Source organism: Equus caballus, chromosome 23 (genome assembly GCF_041296265.1).
Source record: "Equus caballus isolate H_3958 breed thoroughbred chromosome 23, TB-T2T, whole genome shotgun sequence".
In the NCBI taxonomy this organism is placed as follows: domain Eukaryota; kingdom Metazoa; phylum Chordata; class Mammalia; order Perissodactyla; family Equidae; genus Equus; species Equus caballus.
Window position 1 is genome coordinate 20,516,773 of NC_091706.1, and position 21,349 is coordinate 20,538,121.

The 21,349-nt window shown below is 44.1% G+C and overlaps 1 protein-coding gene across 3 annotated transcripts in view; it reads left to right on the plus strand.

Moving 5' to 3' along the window:
• Positions 1–14,373: 14,373 nt before the first annotated feature.
• LOC100054455 (solute carrier family 28 member 3) overlaps positions 14,374–21,349 on the plus strand; it is a 51,608-nt gene continuing 44,632 nt past the window's right edge. Inside the window, exons 1-3 of one of the 3 annotated variants that reach the window (XM_005604932.4) lie at positions 14,374–14,751; positions 19,569–19,750; positions 20,752–20,843. In XM_005604932.4, coding sequence (XP_005604989.3) covers positions 19,626–19,750; positions 20,752–20,843 — 217 coding nt within the window. In that variant the 5' untranslated portion in view covers positions 14,374–14,751; positions 19,569–19,625. Of the gene's footprint in view, positions 14,752–17,361; positions 17,498–19,568; positions 19,751–20,751; positions 20,844–21,349 lie in introns of those variants that run through there. The other 2 variants (XM_070249099.1, XM_023635014.2) reach the window with 2 other exon arrangements.

Consider the following 21,349-nt stretch of genomic DNA (forward strand, 5'->3'; position numbering starts at 1 on the left):
TGAAACGAGAGGACTTAAGGTGGAGAATCCAGGTGGCGATTAACAGTCTACTTGTTATTTGTTTCTTCATTTCTGATACTGAATTTAAGGGAGGGAAAAAAGCAAGAGCAACAACTTAAGAGCTCAATGAATTAATTGCTTTGTTATCTATGAAAATAAAACATCAGAAATAACAACTTCCTTGAGTTAGAGGTATATTTTATTAACATGGTACATTGACATTAAGAATTAAGAATGTTATACTCCTTCTACAATAAGAAATTAAGGTTGTTATACATGAAACTTGTAACCACAGACCAAAAACCTCTAAGAGATACACAAAAATTAAAGAGAAGGGAATCCCAAAGTCATCAAATCACAATGGAAAAGATCAAGAGAAGAAAGGAACACAAAAGAATTACAAAAACATGCAGTGCTCCTGGCCATGCTTTTCTGAACAGATGGAGGGACAACAAAAAGAGGAAAAATGTACCTAATTAACGATGAAGCTAAAATACACAGATTATCTTATTTAAAAAAGATGTAACTGAGTGCTTTGGCTCCTAGGGAACCAAGAGTGTAAGAATGGATTTAATGAAAAGGACAATATCTATACTCTTGTAGTTGAATAGGGAATCATTTTCCAATATTTTATATATTTGAGAGAACAGCGACTACCCTCTGGGATGTCACCGCAAAAGCACGAACCATGCCCTGCAGATAACTCGAGTCAGAATGAGGGTGACTTTCCCAAGGGCTCTTTTCCATGACTGTGGAAGCTTGTAGACTTGGGGACTACAGAGAGCCCATGAGAATAAACAAATGCTCGCTAATACACATGTTTTTACGACAGAACAATCTTTTAGACTGATTCTGAATTCTGTTCTCAAAAGCACACCTTCATGTTAACTGTCTAAGGCCTGAATTTTTCTTGCTTTATGACACATGAAGACGCATTGCTCTGTCAGACTGTAATCTCCTTGAAGGTAAGTATCGTGTTATCATTTATTGCATTTTCCATGGCAAATATTTATAGAACTCGTACATGGGAGCAGCACAATGAATTTTTTGAAGATAATGGATTAGACACATTCTTTCAAGCAGAAGGTACAGAAGAAGGGTCAAAGCATCTATGTGTGGATTGTCCGAGTAGCCGTAGGATGCCTAGAACATCTCAGGCATGTGTTTAGCATTCAACCTACTTCTTAATTTTGTCCTGTGTATGAATATTGAGCGTGTTTTAAATGTGGAAGGGATCTTAGATGCCGTCTTGTCTATGCTCCCCTTTCTACCAACGAGGAGAGACTTAAAGAAGGGAAGTGACTGGTTTCACGTAGATATACTTTATTTACATAAGAAATACAAAGAAATAATTTTAACTTATACAAAGAAATGTGTTTTCCCCCATTTATCTTCAAATGCATGATACTCTCAATTTGTTCTTCATTTTTCTGGGTTTTATTGCAAGCAATTCTAAAAATAAATAATTCTCCTCCACCCACAAAACCATGTAAGTATGATGACAGTGGTGGTAACCGACAGCCTCAGGATCAGGGAGACAACTGGGAGGGGTAGGGACTGCGGAGAAATGGAGAGCAGCCGCCTCTGGTGTCCAGCTAACCATTTGGGGCGTGTAGGCCCAGCTGCAGATCTTCCAAGTTTTCAAGAGAAATGAAGACGCAGGTTTATATTTGAAATTTCCCAATTTATAAATTTGGTTCAAATTTTAAAAGTACTATGTAGTTCAAATGAAATATGAATCTGTCCCACATGAGGTCAAAGTAGGGGACAGGCATATGAAGGGACGCTGGAGAGGAGTCAAGGGTCAAACTACAGTGGACATTTAAGATCATGGAATATAATCCAATGACAGCAGAAATTTTTAGAGATTTTAAAACTGGGACAGGGCTGGCCTGGTGGTGTAGAGGTTAAGTTAAGATGCTCTGTTTTAGTGGCCCAGGGTTCGCAGGATTGGATCCCAGGCAGTGACCTACACTGCTCGTCAAGCCACACTGTGGCTGCATCCCACATACAAAATAAAGGAAGACTGGCACAGATACTAGCTCAGGGACAATTTTCCTCAAACATGAAGGAGGAAGATTGGCAACAGATGTTGGCTCACGCCTAATCTTCCTCACCAAAAATATAAATAAATAAAATAAATAAAGAATAAAACTGGCAGGGCCTGGCTCCTGGTGGAGTAAAGTTCTGTGTGCTCCACTCTGGCAGCCCAGCTTCACAGGTTCAGATCCTGGATGCGGACCTACTCCATTCCTCAGCCATGCTGTGAACATGTCCCACTTACAAAATAGAGGACAATTTGCACAGATGTTATCTCAGGGCTGATCTTCCTCACCAAAAAAGAAAATAAAAAATAAATAAAATAAAACTGGGATATAAAAGGACATATTTGTGTTTTGAGATGATCACTTTGTTCCCATAGGGCTCTGATAATTTCTAAATGGCGTAGCTCAGGGCTGAGGAGACGCTGACACAGCCTCTATTACGATATTTCTATTAAAGACTGAACAGGTCTGCCTTAATTCCCTAGCTTTTCACTTTTACCTCAACCAGTCTTAGCTTTACTGTCTACCTCCTGTCTGACATCACGTTTGCCTGCCCTTTCTTTCTCCTTCTCTGGAAAGACAGCTCTTAGCTCCTCTCTCATCTCCTAAGGGGCTGCGAGTCTGTGTCCACAATAACGTGAACTTGTATCCTGACAACAGGCAGAAACGTCAAGGTTGTACACACTCTCTAATGAACAGCTGTCTAATCTCAACCCCTCGTCCCCAGAGGTGAAGCTCTGAGATAAACCAAATGAGCTTCAGCGGGAGAACAGGTTTGAAGCAAGGAAGGACGAGCGAGCACCAGACTCCCTCACCTGCTCCACTGGAGGAGCAGCTGGAAGGCTCATTTCCTTGGCATCCTTGGCAGGTGTAGTGGCATGGATGGCATGGGCTCTTCAATTCATATTTGCCTGAGGGACAGTTCAAAACACAATGGGCCTCATCAAAAATCCTAGGGGAAAGGCAGACTTTTCGAGTTTGTAAGGGTGACTTTCTGGAATGGCCTTAAGTATAAACACATGGTGCTATGTTTTGCTGTAAAGACTTGATTTCATTGTTCCAGGATCAAGGTGAGTGCCTGGGACTGACCATCCCAGAACATGTGGACTCTTAGTCACGTGTCCATCCTTGGCCCAAGACTTGGACCCACCAGCAGGCCTGCCAGAACCGGCTGGGGATGCAGCCCTGACTCTGGTTCCAGAGGAGCTAACTGGTGCCTGTGGGGACTGAGCCCATACTGTAGGCCGCAGCCACACACAGCGACAGGCAGATGGAGGCCTATGACCTTTCAAGACACTGAATGGGCTTTTGAATCCAGGGGCCTTGGAGAAAATTCTTCCTTTAGTTATCAGCAAGCCTGCACTTTGCAAGGGCAGTGTCAACTCCAATGGCTTTTGAAGGGTAGAAGGAAGCGGCATCCTGTAGCTTAGGCACAATTTATAAACCTGGCCTGTGCGTTGGCAAGTAATCAATGAACTGGGGTTTTTAGGGTCATTTTTGCAAGTGTTTCCTGATGTGTGGGGTACCACAGCCTCTATTTTCTGACCACATTTGCAGTCACCTACAATTGCACTGCAGAGGAATTAACATGTGAGTTTATAAATCTTTGGTATTATGTACATACTATATCTATCATAATGTTATGGTTAGTGTTTTCACAGTTTAGCTTCTTTCCTTCCTTTCAAAGTAATTCCAACAGCAAATGTGATTAAGTAAATTGTATCTAAGAATTTTGCTCAGAAAAATACCAACTGCTTACCAAGTGCAAGAGTCAGATAGGTAGTGTGAATAGATGGTTGAGCTGGGGAGCTGCACCCCCGGAGTTCCTAATTCAGTAGGTCCTGGGGGGAGAAAGCTGGGAATTTGTAGTTTTGACAAGTTCCTGGGTGATGCTCATGCTGCTGGTCCAGAGAACACACGTTGAGATCCACTGCTCCACCTTCTGCGCACTGACAGTCTGGATTACTGTGGAATTCCCTAAATGATTCCTGAGTGATGCAGCTGGTGCCAAATTGGTGTCTTCTAGAGCTTCCTTAGAGTAGTGGTTACTCTATCAGTTGAGAGGTTAACTGAGCACTAGCACCCACGTGCCCCTGAGGGCATATGCTGCTGTCCAGGCCTGGGAGAGCTGAGGCCTGCAGACAAAGGCAGGGCTTCCTTCTCTCTCTCCCTCCTCTCTCCACTCAGGCTGGACATCACATGGAAGGCCGGGTGTGGGCTTTGAGCAGATTCGTACTGGGGTGCCCCTGGCCTGTCCTAACCTTACTGTTTCCATAGCTAGAGCCAGCCCTAAACTGGGGAGAGGCATCTCAGTCCCAGGTCTGGAGGAAGTGGGGTGGGGAAGGCGTCCTGGAGAGTGTGCTGCTTGCAGTCTTCCATCTCCTTCCCTCCTGAAAGTCTGTCATTTTCACCTGCTGGAGACAGAATGGGGTTAAAGCCAACAACATAAGACAGAAGGTCACTGCATTCGTGGAATCTCAGGCCCTCAGGTTCTGGTCACCACACCCAGTACCGCTGGAGGGAACAATCCTTTTGGCCCCTGCAGAGCGTGGAGTCCCTGCCCTGACAGACACACCCATCTGGCTGTCCTTCAAGACAGATCCCTGCTCCATGGTGGATAATGAGCAGACTGTGTGTCCAGCCCTGACTTTTAGCTGATAGCGCTTTCGCCAACTGGGAATGTCCTGGCCCCACCCTGGCTCTGCTTCCTGAGCTAGAAGACTTTTCAAGGAATGATTTATATGTGACTAATTAAAAAAACAAAACTGTCCCTTTAAGAAAAACTGTTAAGAGCTTCCAGAGGTTTCTAAACAGGGAAGATACTTGATGTTCTGATGAAAGAGAATGGGGCATGTTTGTGAGGGTTCATTTTCTTGCTGAGTTCAGCTAAAAAGAGGAAGAAAGTATATCATCATTTTGTCCTTTAGAAAAAGATAACACATTGTTTTAAGGGGAAGTTATCTCTCTTGAGAGAGGCGATCTGGAACTCTCAATGATGGGAACATTTAAAACCATCCATAAACTTGGGGTGGGCAGGGGCGAGGCAGCTGGTGTGATACTGCCCTGTTTCTGTAGGGAAGGCACTGCCCTTCCCACTTGAGTGCCTCATTTTAAGAAAGTACAAGCACGTGATTGAGCTTGAAACCACCTCCCTCCACCCCTACCCTGAGGAAAGCACAAGGGACATACCGTGTTTTCCTAAGAACATGGTTCTTTCTAAAGATTGAGAGATAGGGAAAAGAGTCATGCTTAAGTGGAGGAAGTGAATTCCATCATCTCTTGCCCTCCCATCCCTCTCGAGAAAAATTGTTAAGGAACATGAAGAAAAGTACCATTTCAGGTGGCACAGATTTCCACCAACACCAACAAATCTTCCCCAGTGGAGGAGAATAGATACCTTGCTCTGGGCAACTTGGGATGATGAAAACTTTTCTTTAAAGACAATTCAAGCCAGCTCAGGGTCACTAGTCATCCAACTTGTGGATTTTTTTTTTTTTTTTTTGAGGAAGACTAGCCCTGAGCTAACTGCTGCCAATCCTCCTCTTTTTGCTGAGGAAGACTGGCCCTGAGCTAACATCTGTGCCCATGTTCCTCTACTTTATACGTGGTATGCCTACCACAGCATGGCTTGCCAAGCAGTCCCATGTCCGCAATTGGGAACCGAACCCGCAAACCCCAGGCTGCTGAAGCAGAACAAGCGAATTTAACCGCTGTGCCACCAGGCCTCCCCAAGCTTTTGGGAACCATTCCAGGTCCACTGGGGCTCATGACAAGGAAGAAGGTGGCTGAACCAAGTGCAAAAGTGCTGGCAGGGGTGACGTTCTCAACACTGGCACAGAATATTCCAGAAGCCCCAGCGTGTGTGTGTGTGAATGTGCGTGTGTGTGTGTGATGTGAACTGGAATGGAAGAGATGGCAAGTCAGGGTTAGCTGGTCCTCTGTGCTGATGGGTGGCTGGCCCCCGTAAAGCTATCACAAGGGCACTTGATGTAATTTCTTGGAACTTTAATGTTGTAACAGAATGAAATCCAGCAAAAAGTCTTTTTTTCCTGAATTCCTTGAAACAGATTGCATCAAACATTTGAGGATGGGTCAGAACAGAGGTAACTTTTAAATGCTTTTCATTAGTTCGTTGACTCGAACTCCTCCAGGACTGGGTCGGGGAATTAGCTTGGGCAACGAGGACCACGGCATTGCAGAGCTCCACACGTTAAATGGCCGGGGCAAAGGGGCACTTGCTTCCTCCAAGGTCAGTTCTCCTTAAGGAGCTAAACCCAAGGGTTTATGGAAATGTAAAACAAAAACTAGAAGATGAAGAGAGGGCTTTTAAATTTCCTATAAAACAACTTCAAGGTTAAATTATTATTTTTCAATTTTATTATGGAAAAATTTAAACTTACAGAAAATAAATATATATACAAGACAAAGCAGTACCCGCCACTGTATTCATCACTGAGCTTCAACAATTATCAACACATGGCCAATCGTATTGCATCTATGTCCCACTGGTTTACTTCCCTCCTGTATTGTTTTGAAGCAAATCTATAAGTTTAATGTTAACATTCCCCTCTCAGTAAAAACTCCTTTAGGGATGATCTTTTTTCTACCAGGACTAGAGATATCCAAAAGCTGAAGAATAGGAAGAACCTCGGAGAGACCAACTGTCCTGGTTACTGTCTTTCTCCCCTTACCCTTACCCCGCCCCAGATCCATTTGTGCCATTCTCTGTCCTGCTGGGTCCTGGCAGTGTGCCCACTTGGGGCCGCATCCCCAAGCTCAATTCCCTCCCTTGTAAGTGGTGTTTCCCATTGGCCTCTGGTTAGTTTCAGACAAGGGGAAAAACCTGCAGGAGGTCTGAGGCTGGGAGGAGAGAGAGACTGGGGTATTTATTCCTCCCAGAGCCACAACTCTGCTCCCTCCTTCCATGGTTCTGGAGGGGCTGTGTCCCCACAGCTCCAGTTTCTGTCAGTTGTCCCCTCTTCCATGATTGAGGCTTGTGCTTCAGGCCTGGGGTGTTAAAGCTGCACCACTGCTGCCTGTCCCTGAGCACTTCACCATCCCTTGACTCTGACCTCCTGAGTCACCTGTAAGAAGTCATGTACCCTGCACCTAACTTGGACATGACAGAAAGCAGATGCTTACGACTCTTGAATGGACCTGATCTCACCCAGAAAATACTTAAGGAAAATACTTTGCTGCCCTTTCAAGACAAAGAAGTCATCATCACCATCTTTCAAAGTTGTTTCTTTCTCCCCATCTTCTCAACCCTGTTCCAGGAAAATGCAGATAAGAAGTCACGTAGTTCATTGCCACCATATGATGCCCTTTCTTGGACATATTTGTAAGTAATGGACATCAAGGAAGAGAGATGGGGAAAAAAATGGAGTGCTCAGGGAGATGAGAAGAAATTGTCTATAAGCCATGCAAAGAACTCCCTTTTAACTCAGAGCACGTAGAAGGCCACTGCAGTCTGATGTGGCCAGGTGGTCCCAGGAGGCCTTTCGTGTCTTCTCTCTACATGGTAGGCAGGATGGAAAGACTCACTGGAGCTGCCCTAAGAGGGTCACCTGAACTGAGCTGTCTAAACCTATAATGTTTGCTTGCGGCCAAATTCTGGCTGTGTGTATGTATATGTGTGTGTGTCTGGCCTCTGGGATATCTGGTATTTATTTCCTCTTCCTCTCCCATCCTGGGCCAATTTGCCTTATCATGTTGATTGCACATCTTTGTCATTATTCTGGAAATTAGGCCATCCCAGCTGGCTCAGACAGAGACCCCTCAGCTCTGAGTTGTCCCACGATTGTTTTCCTCAGGGGCACAGAGGCAAACATCTTCACAGGCATCTTCCTTCCGAGACTTTCCAGTTGCACTCGCTTATAGGATTGACAAATTCAGGTTTTTCCTGCTGTCTTAAATACTGTGCCACTGTCACCCTGAAAAAGCAAACGGTACAACACGTACCGTGCGTGGCTAGCAAGACCACCAGATCACATTTGGGCCCCTGTCCCTTGTTCCAGGTGCTGGCGGCTGCCTGATGGTACATGTACCTGAGAGGGCCCCATCTGATGTCCCCTATGTAGCAGTGAACTCAGCAACCACAGCTCAACCAGCATCCTCACTGCATGGGGTCATTGTCACAAGGTCACTGGCCCCAGGATGGAGAGTGAGACTATAGTGGGGAGCTAGGGAGACGGGATCAAGGTCCCTGCTGTTGCCTGTGGCTGTGACAGTACCCAGCCCGTGGGACTGCAGCTGAAGCGGGAGCTTAGATCAGGCTCCTCTGGGGAGGATTAAATTCGGTTCTCGTTTCTGAAGAACTTCCAGGTGTGAGCCTGGCATTGTCACTTTGACCAATGAGTGTTAGAAGAGAGATCAGAACCCTGATCTTCTGTGAAGAGCTCTTCAGGAAAAGAAATTACATACCACCCGGAGCTGACTGTATTGTTGTTTAGTCCCACTGGAGTCCCTGGAGCCTGCGAGCTCACGCCAAGCTTCACTAACGTCTGTCGATGACTTTGGAAAGTGGAATCACCGTGATGGCGGTGATCCTCGCTCCTCCTTCCAGCTCCGAGCACGAAGCAAGTCTTGGCTTTGCTCCTGCCACTTGCTTCCTCTCCCCTGGCTCTTGGTCTCAGACTTGTCCAGTTTGTTCTTCCCTATTTACTTACGGTTTGGTTTGGAGATCAGGATACTGGCTACAAAGGTTTAGAGTCTGGGAAATAATTTGCCAAAGTAACATCCCAAAGGCTACTTCCTGGCTGGTTGGATTAAGCTCTCGTCGCCCTAATACAGTAGGCAATGGTAGCATCACTAATGGTGGGCGACCAAGTGTTTCGTGTCCCTGATGTGGCGTAATAGGAACTGTGCCACATCTCCTCTGATGGATTTAGCCAGGAAAGGACTGAAGCTAATCTTTTGGATCTAATTTCCAGTGTGCAGGGAACGTGGGAATGTGAGAACAAGCTTAAAGACACATAGTGTGACGAAGGAACAAGGCAAATAAATCCAGAGGATGGACCACAGCTGGATAACTAGTCTGCTCTCTGCAAGGACTCAATGATGTGCATAAGAGAGGCGGTCTAGGTTAAAACTTAATGAACATAACAACTCGATATAACGTATGGTCCTGGATTGGATGCTGGTTTAGATATACTAGCAATAACACACATTTTGGGGACAATGGGGGGATTTTAAAAGTATTAGATTAGGAGAAAATTTATTGACATGGACAGATGACTGATTATATCAGTCTATACATGTGACATATATGTGTATGTGCAGAGGGAACATGTGGAAGGATAGACACACAGGTGTTAACTGTGGTGAGCTTGGGGGATAAGAATATGATGTTTTAATTTTCCTTTTTTTCCTTACTGACATTTTCTAATTTTTTCTTGCTTTATTGAGATATAATTAACACATGACATTGTATAACTTCACGGTGTACAGTTTGATGATTTGCTAAACATAAAGATTGTGAAATGATCAAATTTTTTTAATTTTGAAAAGATATTGCTTTTATAGTGACAAAAAGTTGTTAAGCAAACAAACAAACCAAGAAATACCTTTTCTGGCAGCAATAATGCAAAGGGACCTGGGTGTGGGGTCAGCCCAGCTGCTCGTGGGCTGACACAGAGGACAGGCGAGCACCTCCCCGCCCTGCCAGCCTGGGCCTCATGGGGAAGACCCCAGTGGGGACCATGAGTCTACAGCCACGTAGCCCCACGTGTTTCATTTTGAGGTGCAGGTGAACTGTTTAAAATTGGCCACGATATAATTGAACGTGCAGAGTGGCTTCCCACTGAGGATGGTTTTTGAGGGGCGGGAACTGTCGGGATGGAGGCACAGGACACGCTCCTGGGAAGAGCAGGCAGTGAAGCCAGCCCGTTCCTGCTGGGCCACTCTTTGTTCTAGATCGGAAGCACCCTCAACACAGGTCTTGATAACTTTGCCCATCACCTGGCAAATCCCTCAGGGCCAGGTTTCATGGGTGACATTTTCCTTGGTCAAAGCTTTTCCTGAGAGAAGTATTATGTAAGAGGCAGATGGATGGCACAGAGTTTTTCTTCAAACAATAAAAGATATTCTATGCTGAAATAATAACCAGAAAGTTCTGTGCTGAAACCAATGGGTGCCTTCTCTCAGGCAGGTTAGAGATGCTGGATGACTCCTGAATACTCAGATGAATGGATGAGGGAGCAGCTTCTCTGATCATGTTTTGATGGTAAATGTAGGATGAGGAGAAACAAAACCAAAATCCGGGCGAGGAAGAGACAGAGGGGAGATGGCTTGCAGCACAGTGACTTCAACCAGGACTTGCAGGGTCACGGCTGCCCTGCGGGAGGGAGTGGGAAGGCCCAGGGTGCACTCTGTTCTTTAGCCAGTCGGTTAAGTTCAGCTCAGATCATCCGGCATGTCCCGCTGACTCCGGGACCCAGAGAGACCAGGTCAGCAAAGCTGCTTCCACATGTGCGGATTATGGTCATGACATGCAGATGGTCACCTGGGAGAAGACTGATGTTTCCTACAGAGCAGCCCTGTTTGTGAAAGGCCGTTTGCTGATGCGCTTGGCAGGCTTTTTCACCCTTATGATGTGCAGTTTAAATTAGTTAGTGAAAAAAACCTAAATGTGGAAAAAGTAGAACTATCAGGGAGAAACTGACGTTTACCTCTTGTGAGGTCGTTCAGCATCATGTGCTGGGGCATTCTCTGGCAACTCAGTACTGACCTTCAGGATCGTCCGACTCAGCACGGTGATAGCACTTAACACCGTGGACTCCTTTTCACCACCGTGCTAAAAGAGTAAGATGTCAAATGTATTAGCTTGAAACATGATTTTTGTAGGTCGAATATGGCAAATGGCAGCAATTAGACTCAACCTAATAAGTGTCCTTTCCCTTAGAGGGACTTAGACATGAGTTGGGAGACAGAACAGTAACTATCAACCTATGCAAAATAAATAAGATCTGCAATTAAGAAGACTTTACTTGAAGTCAATAACACACATGTTAGTAATTCTTTAAGATTTTTCCTGACTGACTACATGACAGTGAATCTGTTCCCCTAGATGAACCATCTGGTCCAATTTGTAAGTCACAGGGGAAATGGACTCACTGACTATATGCAATTCAGTTTTATCCCAGAATATTATTATCTGCCTTAACCACCCACCTTATTGCCGAGAGTTGATGCTGGAGGTTTTCCAGAAACAACTCTACCATCACATGACCAAGATCTACACCTACGGTCAATATTTAGCAGAACATGCTGAAGCTCTGAAGGCGAGTACTGGAGAAGGGTGAACGGTGGAGCTGCTGCAGCATCTCAGACGAACAGGCAGCTTCCCAATGCGGCTGCTTTGGGGCACACGGGGCTCACTGGGATGTGTGAGCTCTGGTTGTGGTTCCTTAAAATCAGACACCTTACCTGACAGTCACACCTTGTAAGACGGCGCTCAGGGTCTCCAGAGTCCCGGGAGAGGTATTTGGTTCTTCTGCCTGAGTCTTTTCAGTCTCCTGCCCTAGTTGTCTGTTCCTGCCAGGTTCTGTTCCAGGTTCTAGAGAGACTTCCCCTGGATCATCTGTTAGGATTTTTATTTTTTGTTTTCTGGGCCTTTCTATTGTAGTAATCACAGTGCTTTTCAGACAGTTTTGTCCTAATCACTGCTGACTCTCTCATGCAGAGTCCGCTGAGCTGCTGGAGTCACACGGCACAGTACTGGCCTGGTATTTCTCTCCCAGTTATTGGTTTTTCTATTCAATAGGGTAGAGGAAAATCATGACATTCTGGACGGTGAATAAAAGATCAAAATTAGTCTAAACTGTCCTGAAAGTCAGATAACAAAAGTTCAGGTCTCAGTTCTGAACTGATTCTCTGTGTTACCTTGGGCAAGTTCATTAACTCCTGGTAATACTAGTTTCTTCCTTGGGAAAATGAGGGCATCAAAGTAGATGTTCTCCCATTACCATTGACCCTAAAACAATACGTGTCCATGAAAACCTTGTATATCATTAAGCCATTATTTAAATTATTCTATAATCCTTAAACATTCACTTTTGTAGAGAGTGAAAGAGAGAAGACAGCTCAGAAACACATAGGTTGGTAAGAAAATCCAGGTTTTAAAATGTTGATCGTAATTGAGTTATATAGAAATAATTTAGATTTCACCTTTTTTAAAGATATTTTTATTTTTATAAGAAAAAATTGTAATAATATGGTTCAGGGGATTCTGGAGTGTTGCTCCCTAAAGTTTCTCAATTCCTTTCTACATTTGAAATTCTGCAAACGGAAGTAGTCATTTGTTTTGGAATAAGTTCGTGATCACCTTGAGGTTCCCTTTGGTGTGTGAAGATTGAGGAGGTGCCCATTTCGCTGCCTTGAATAAGAGACAGAGAGCTTTAGGCAGAGGAATGGCATCTGCAGAACTTTGGGCACTAATTAGGTTTAAGATTGGTAGGAATGTCTCAGTTTGTGGTCTTCGGCGTCAGACATCATCAGTGCCCTGGCCTGATTTGCTCCAGCATGAAGTTTGGGCTTGAGCATCCTTGCTGGTGACCTCCTGCTACCTTGTGGCCAGTTTGGGCTTCAGCGTTGTGCATTGTCCCCTAGGTGCACAGGCCACCCTAGGCTGAGTCTGGGCGGAGAAGCAATATGTGGCAAGCATTTCCAGGCTTCGGGAGTCCAAGCACAGTTCTGTGGTTTCTGTTCATTATAGAGTCTTCTCCTGATCATCAAATGTTTGCGTTGCATCCCAGCCCCAAAGGAGAGTCAGCAATCCTCTCAGTCTTTCAGAGCGCTCTCCTGCTGAGGGGCTGGCAGAAATGGGAAAGGTTAAGTGCTGGGAATGTCCGATCTTGGTTCTGCTCCTAAATCAATTCTCACCTCAGGTAAGGCCCAGGTTCTTCCTGGGTCTGCAGATTAATCTGTTTGTCCTTGGGAAGATCGACTCACCCCTCTGTCCTCCACTGACAGCTACAGTGTTTTACCGGGTTACCACATGTCTGTTACTGCTTATCAAAGCGTCCGGATGTGGTAGGTCCTGTTTTTATCCTCATTTTATAGATTGACTGAGGTTCAGAGACATTAAGTAGTTAGTCCAAGGTCACTCAGGTGATACACGGTAGAACTGAGACCCAAATTAAGTAACTCAACTCCCCCGGTAACCCCTCTGCCCTGTGTCTGTGAAATGAAGTAAAAACACCTCCTGTACTGCACACAAAGCAGATGCAAGATCAAAGGAGATGAGGATGCAACTGAAAGCATTTTGTACTGCAAACGATCTACCCAGGTGTTGGGTTGACTTTTTTTTAAATTACCATTGTTACTATCATTATGCATGCTGTGGAGATTATTGCCAATGGCAGGCCACAGTTTTCTATTTCCTAAATGGAAGAGAAGAGCAACTTCTTGGAGAGACATATCCAGATTGATTTAAAGGTTATTTGCATTGCTATTAATGATGCTTTCTAATCTTCTCATTCTCCCATTTACTGCACAGTTTCAAATGAAGCTGATCCTAATTAGAGATCCCATTTGTGGAAAACTAATTTGTTTGTGAATTCAATATATAAATGAAAAGGTGGCTTTGAGCCATTGGGGGACAACAACTACATCAGAGTGATAAAGTTTTGAGACTTTGGTGTGTAGTTAGGTAAATGGGAAGGTTAATTTAAATTAAAGGGAGAAGAAAAGGTGTTCGGTGACCCTCTCCAAGGGATAAAGGGGACTTCATGTTGTGTCCTGTGTCGTGAGACTTGAGTTACTGGGAATGACTGGGTCTCCCCCAGGCATATCCTCATCTGCATTTTACAATGTAAGTGCAGTATTTGCATCATGAAATGCAATAACGCTCGGGGTAGAAACCAACCAAACAAAAGACCATGTATCCTTGTTTTCTGAAAGCTAACATTGGGTTTTAGGGAAGCGTACGTCAATAAAACCCAGCTATAAAGTATAAGAGACCATGTTGAATGCAAAATATGTGATCCTCTGGTTTAGGTTTTGCATACTTGCCACTCATCTCCCACAAATCATTCTTTCAACAGCATTAATCCAGAAAGAGACCCGGGTTGACTAGCAAGTCTATGGAGGGCAAGAGCATGCTTGAGGCAATGGTGCAGACATGAGGATCCATCTGTAAGCACCTCACTAGAGAGTCTGAACATGTATCCTTGTGGCTTCACGGGTGCCTGCCTTGCTGCCCCAGTACAGGAATGGTGTGCTGGAAACCACTTTGTTTTCCTCTGTCAGATATAAATTGCTTTTTTTGGTTCTGTTTTTGATGAGGAAGTTTGGCCCTGAGCTAACATCTGTTGCCAAATTTCCTTTCAGTCACATGTGCTACACTATCACAACAGGCAGCAGCCATGACATCCTTCCTCTGAGAGGCAGCAGGAGCCTTTTCTCCAGCCCCAGATCTCTCTCTCTCCAGCCCTTAGAGGATTCCTCCTGAACAGACCTTTCAGCTGCTGTGGCTTCTGCTCTGAAATGACGTTTTTCACCAATCCTTGCCTCAAAATTAAACAGAGAGCATCTTTTGTTTTCCTGAGCATCTCTGCACAGAATGTGAGTCAGATTTTTCCAGCAGGAAGAGGATTTTGTCTTTACTCACCTCAGACAAGGAGAGGACCCCGAAAGTTTGTAATTACCTTGCAAGGAAGCCTGTGACCCAAGCTCCAGAGAGAGGGGACCAATCATGCAGACTCAGGTAGGAGTGAATACGCGCAGTCTTACTGTTAGATTCTAGGCTCTGGCACTTTCCTCCTTCCTGTCCCCCCTCAAGCCCTCCCCTTCCTCATCTGCAGCTGGAGAGGGCAACTTTTAAAAGGCAAGCTAGCATGATGACAAGTTCTAATCATCCAGCCAGAAAGGGCAACTGTTTTCACTTCAGTTCCAATCCTTCAGAGCAGCTCTTTCTTGTCTAACTGGAAAAGCCAATCCTCCCAATAATGTTGTCCTTTATCATAATGAAGAGGACGATGAATGTGATAGAAGCTATTCTGAAATCTTAGAGAAAATAATAGTTGGGCCATTTCCCTATATGACTTTCTCTACATGCTCCAAGTTCTACTCCACCCAGGTAGAAACTCAAGTGGCCAGACCAATTGTACGTTGCCCTATGGATTTTCTCTCCTGGCCAAATGCCAACCAAACACAGCCTCCTGCCCTCTCCCACTGTGAGCCTCAAAGAGGCCCCAGCAGTGGCCCAAACTTGATTCTTGCTCCAAATTTTGTTTCACTGCCCAGGCTTCATTTCTTGGAGATCCCAAAGGCAAGGCTTAAAGGAGGAAGGAGGCAGGGAAGGCAGCTAGTCACCTGGATCTCTCCTTGGGAGGCACATACCATTCCAGAATTTTCCTTCCACCTGGATCTGGGCTGGACCCCCACAGATCCCATGCAGCAGCTTCTGTCCTTCTCGGCAGCTGCTGCACTTGTCATAGCCAAGACCTGTGCAGGTTTCCCAGGCTCGGTGGCAGGGCTCACATTCTCCCACCTCTGGGTCCCCATGGAGGCCAGGGCCACATTTCCTCACACGCTGCTGTCTACCTAGGAACACATAGAGGAAGCACAAAGGCAGAACTCTGGCTGGCTTAGCTCAGTGCTCTATGCAAGGCCACGTTCTAAACAGGCTGAAGAGAATCTCAGGAACACTTTTATTTGAGTTTATTTTAAAGATACCCATTAGCATTAGTTTATTTCATCCAACAAATCTGTCTTACCAAGTCCAACACTTTAACTCCTCTTTCAACCAAGAATTTAAATTGACTATCAGCTCAAAGGAGTAAGAGCATAAAGAACTTTACATTCTCAAGGCCTTGAAAAACTACACATAAAATGAATCTCTATACAGAGAACCACTGGAGATGATCGTGGGCTGTCTGCCCCACTCTCTCCCACAAACATTCACAGCACTGGGCTATTATTCTTCAACTGGGATACTCACAGTATATTTCTTTCCCAACCATGCATTTCCATCAAAGTCAATGAACTGACCAAAACCTAAGACAAATGATCTTTGTTTAACTTTTACAGTGCTCAGGAACATACAACAGGGACTAAGTCCCAAGGAAAGAGTCATAGTTCTGAATATTCCAGGTGACTTCAATTCCAAAGTATTTTTCCTCAGCGTCCCTCACCTCATCCCCCATTTGGCTCTTGTTTCCATCAGCTGGAGGGTATTTGAGGTTCATTAGTGAAATGCGAGCTGTGCTTCGGTAATAAAAGCAGAAGGGAGTAGTCCTGGCTAATGCTTATTTTTTGGTTTAATTAAAGTAGACTTTTCCACACAGTTATCAACATGGGATGGAATGGAAACATCAGCCTTTATGAGTCAGGCAGACTCATGTTGTCTCCGTTACAGAATTTGTCAACAAAGATAACTTAAACTCCTAGCTAATTTTGTCTGCTATTCCATAGAGATTTTATAGGCAGTGTAAATAATTGTTGTAAACAACTAAACTAAATAGATGTAAAAAGGTAAAAGGTTTTGGGAGAACTTTTTAATAATAATCATGTGTTCCAATATATATATACATACAACAGCTTAAAATGGTGGCTAACTGCTTTGGTCTCACATAAAATTTTTCTAGTAATCTAGATATGATTGTTAAAAACAAATGGCTTAAATATAAGTGAGATAAGAGTTTATGGATAAACTTTTAACAATAATTATATTTTGTAACACATGCATTTAGAATAACTTCTAAACTCTCTTTGGGTAAGTTAAAACTTTGAAGTTTTACTCGATTAAATTGTGATAAAAATTCATCAAATAGCTAGATAATTTCTAAGTAAGATAAAATATCAGATAAACGTTAATCTACTTTTGGCTTCTTATTACAAAAAAACTAAAAGATGTTCAGGTCTATTAGTAAACACATCCTATATTTTGTTAAAAGATTATAATATGAAGAAACATGTTCCTAAAAATTATAAAAAGTATTTATAAATATGCCAAGCTACAGAATACTAGTGTAAAACACAGTATACAATTACTTCTTCATTTTCACAGACAAAATCAAAGTCCATGAGGGCTAAAAATTCTAATTAATATATGTGATTAAAGCTACTAAAAGTTAATGAGGGAAAGATCTTTGTATTCAAAGAAAGTAAAATGTATGTTTTCAGTAAAGGATACATAAGGACTACAGATATTTTTATTCGTTTTGTTAAAAAATATAAATTTGTCTAACAGTACTAGAAAAAAAAAGGGAAGGAAGACATGGAACAAATTCTAAATGTAAGAAGCAAGTGACAGAAAGTTTGTGAAAGTAAAAACCACAAGAAAAGAGTTTCATACGTAGTTAGTGGAGGTAGCCTTCAGGGTGCTCAACACCTGAGATATGACAAAAGAAATGAAAGATGACCCAGAGACGCAGATGCAAGATACCCTGCTCATGGTGATCCTCCAGTCTGCTCAAGGTCAGCCAAGGGAGAAGGAGAAGATGCCATGGGTGAGTGACCCTGGCCCCTACCATGAGACCAGAGGCCACCAATGAAGTTGGGGCCTAATCAGTGGCAAGTGCAGACAGGAGGGACATGGGGATTGTCCTAACCAACCCAAGAGAGGGAAGGGATCAGACAAGACCAAGCCATGGCAACTTCCCATGACTACAGATGATATGTAATGGGCCATGGGGCTCCCCAGTTGGCTCCAGGCAACCAGTCCTCATCTCCCCAGAAGGGCCATGGGTAACCTTAGCAGTGGGAGGAGAGCATGTTGAATTTTGCTTGATAATGGCGCCACATTCCTGGTGTGAAATACCCGGAAAGGAACCCTTTCAAAAAAGAAAATGTGATAGACAAGGAGTATCAGGTAGAGGAGAGACCAGAAGGTTTCTGGAGCCCTTGACCTGTGACATAGGATCCAAAACATTAAGATGTGCTTTTCTATATCTGCCAGAATGCCCTCTCCTCGGAGGGACATATTATGAAAACTAAGGACCTCAATAAACTGGGAACAAGACAAAATAGAAATCCAAGTTCCCAAAAATTGGGAAGTTGAGCTCATGGCCTTGTTACAAGACAACCAGTACCTGAAAAGGAAGAAATTCCCTCAAACATTCTAAGCTGAATCAGCTCAGAGTTACGGACACAAGGACAAATGGGACAGGCAGCTGGTGCCATACCTGCAAAGGTGGACTTAAAGCAGAATGGTCACTGGCCTCTGGGAAAACAATATCCCCTAAAGTCAGAAGCCATAAGAAAAACCCTTCCTGTAACTGGCCAACTGTTAAAACAAGGAATAATCTGGCCATGTAGATCCCCATGTAACACTCCCATTTTACCCATTCAAAAGCCAGGAAAAGGGGAGTACAGATTTGTTCAAGACCTTAGGGCTGTCAACAAAACAGTCCAAGACCCACATCCTGTAGGACCTCATCCTTACACCTGCTGGCTAATCTCCCTGGGACAGCGTGTTTCGTACAGCACTAGATTTAAAAGTTGATTTATTTTACATGCCATTGGACCCCGAGTCCCAAGAGTAGTTTGTGTTTGAATGGGAGGAACCAGACTCCCTCCAGAAACAACAGTGCTACTGGGCTGTCTTACCCCATGGATTTAAAACCTCCCCTACAATTTTTGGGGAAATCCTGGGCTGAGATTTAAGGGAATTAAAATTAAAACTAAGCACTGTGTTATGGTATGTGGATGACATCCCAGTAGCTAGTCCTTCTAAGAAAATCTCTGATGAGAACACGGTGACCATGTTAAACTTCTTAGCCAGTAAGGGATATTGAGTGTCTAAGGGAAAAACACTGGTATCTAAAGAGACTGTAAAGTATTTGAGGTTTATTATATCAAAAGGGCAGCACCACCTTTCTCAAGAGAGGAAAATGGTAATATGTCAACTTCTCCACCAAGAACATGTAGGCAGCTATGAGGATGCTTGAGATGGCTGGGTTCTGGCACATGTGGATCCCTAATTTGGAGTGATTGCTAAGCCTCTCTGTGACAAATTACAGGGGCCAGAAACAGAGCCATTTGAAAGGGATGAGCTATGTGACTAAGCTTACAATAAGCTTGGAAACTTACTAATAGAAGCACCTACACTGGTCTTTCCAGACCTGAGCAAACCATCTGACTTGTACCTTCATGAAAGAGAAGGAATAACTCTGGGAGGATTAGCCCAAATGTTGGGACCTTTAAAGAGAATGATAGCCTGTTTCTCAAAGCTGCTAGACACCTGTTGGCAACAAGACGGCCCTCATGCCTGAGAGCTGTGACTGCCCCCTGCCTATTAATCAAGGATATGAACAACTTAGAGCCATGCCTGGTGACCCACAAACTTACCTTAGACCAGCAGGAAAAATTCTACTCCTTTACTGGCCCCTATGACAACGCCTACACTCAGGAGAAAGTAGTTACAGAATATGGACCTTTGACCCACGCCCTCAAGAATGAGGAGCAGGATAAAAGTAGAGGAGGGATTCTGTCACCAGCCACGGACTCCAACCCTCTTCTCTTGTCCTGCCTAAACTCTAAACTTTTGTGTTTGACCTAATTCTTTTGTCTTCTTGAAAGTTGCAGACATTCTTCTCTCCAGCAACTTTGGGGTCTTGAGCTTATGTGGTTTCAGCTATGCACGAGGAAGAAGCTCTAAATGACAACCACCCTGGACCCGACCGCTTTGAACTGGACCAGACCCGCCGAGACCGCAAGCACAGGAATGCCACCTATGCCAAGAGGCGAAGAATTGTACTAAAGTAACCTGCCCTCATTAACATTGTAAATTCTCCTCTGGGAGGGGCAAAGCAGCTGTTTTGAGATCATGCGTTGCATGTAAAAGCAGGATTTCAAACCATGCATGTGCAAGCTTCTGCCACCTCTACTTATGATGATAAAACTTCCCCTTTGAATATTAATTCCCTACTCCAAATAAATGTACCCACCTCCCTGTGGTCAAGGAACCATAGATTTTGTGAGTTATTTCCTTTGGTTTCCATTTTCTTTCCTGCATGCCACAAACAAAATTTCTGCTTTGTGTGACAACTACTTCACATGTAGGTTGATTAACTTGCCAAGAAGGACACTCATGTTTCATCCAGTAACATACCCACCACCCCATAACAAAACTCTGAAGAGAAACAAAGACATGCTTACAATTCTAGAACTTTCGGAGAAAGCCATATTACAACCTGCTGGTTAATAGCTCTCAGATCCACAAAATCCTACTTTACTTTTCAAGCACCCAGTGAAGTCTGTCAGCCTCCCACTGAAAAATATGGCGGGCGAGGACAGGGAACCACCAGCTTACTCAGACTTTATGGAACTAGAAGGGATGACAGTTCGTTGGATTTTTTTTTTTTCCAAATCAACCTTTAATAACAGCAGCTTGAAAGCTAATGGAGGCCCTCATAGTCCAGTGAGAAACACCCTCGTCCTATGATTTATTTCCAGCTTTTGGTTAGTTCTCCATCTCCCCTGCTCCATTTCCAGGAGCACATTTTCTCAGCTCTGTAACCCCTCAAGGGCTGGCACATGCAATTCACCAAATCACATCCGTTTGGCAAAGACAGATAGAAGCGATGACTGGTTTTAGTCTAAAATGAAAAGAGTTTCCCGCTTCTATATTGTAGGACATGCACTTATGTGTTTGGTTGTTTGCTTGCCTTAGTTACAAAGCCCCATCCAGCCTTAGCTGCCAGTTTAGTTCATGATTTTGGTGTTGACTTCTGCCTGCCTTTTGGTTTTTGTCTTCTTACAGGTATCTGGAAAGGAAGCATGGCAGATTTCAGGACTTTTCTCAGAAACACAAAACCAGCTTTCGGTACATCTTCTGGGGCATCTTATTAGCTGGTAAGTAACAAAGGGGATGGAATCGAGTGTCTCTTTTTGCCGATACCTCAAATATGAGCTTTCTGTGGAAAGAAAATAAGTCTGCCCCCTGCCCTGGACCTCATGGAATCATCCAGAGAGGGAGAGAATCAACCAGGAAGCCACTGGTGGGGGCTCTCAGTGGGTGACACCTATGCAGAGCTGTTCCCTGTCCAGTTTTTGTAGCAGCAGCTAACATTTTAGGTCCCCTACTCCTGTGGCTTTTGTGGCTGTGGTGTGGATTTGAGGGTTGGTTCATCAAATCCAGGTAAGTGGAAAACATGGTGATAATCACAAGGTAGAAACCTAAGGGCAGGGGAAATATAAGCAATTAATACTCTACACAAACACAACACGAGGAGGAGCCTGGGGTCAGGTAGCCTACTCTTCTTGCCTGAAGGCAAGACCGTACTGTCCTCACAGATGAGCAGGTCTCCAGTTTTGCTCCCTCCCAAACAAAGGGCTCTGAAGCCCATTTTAAAGGGTAC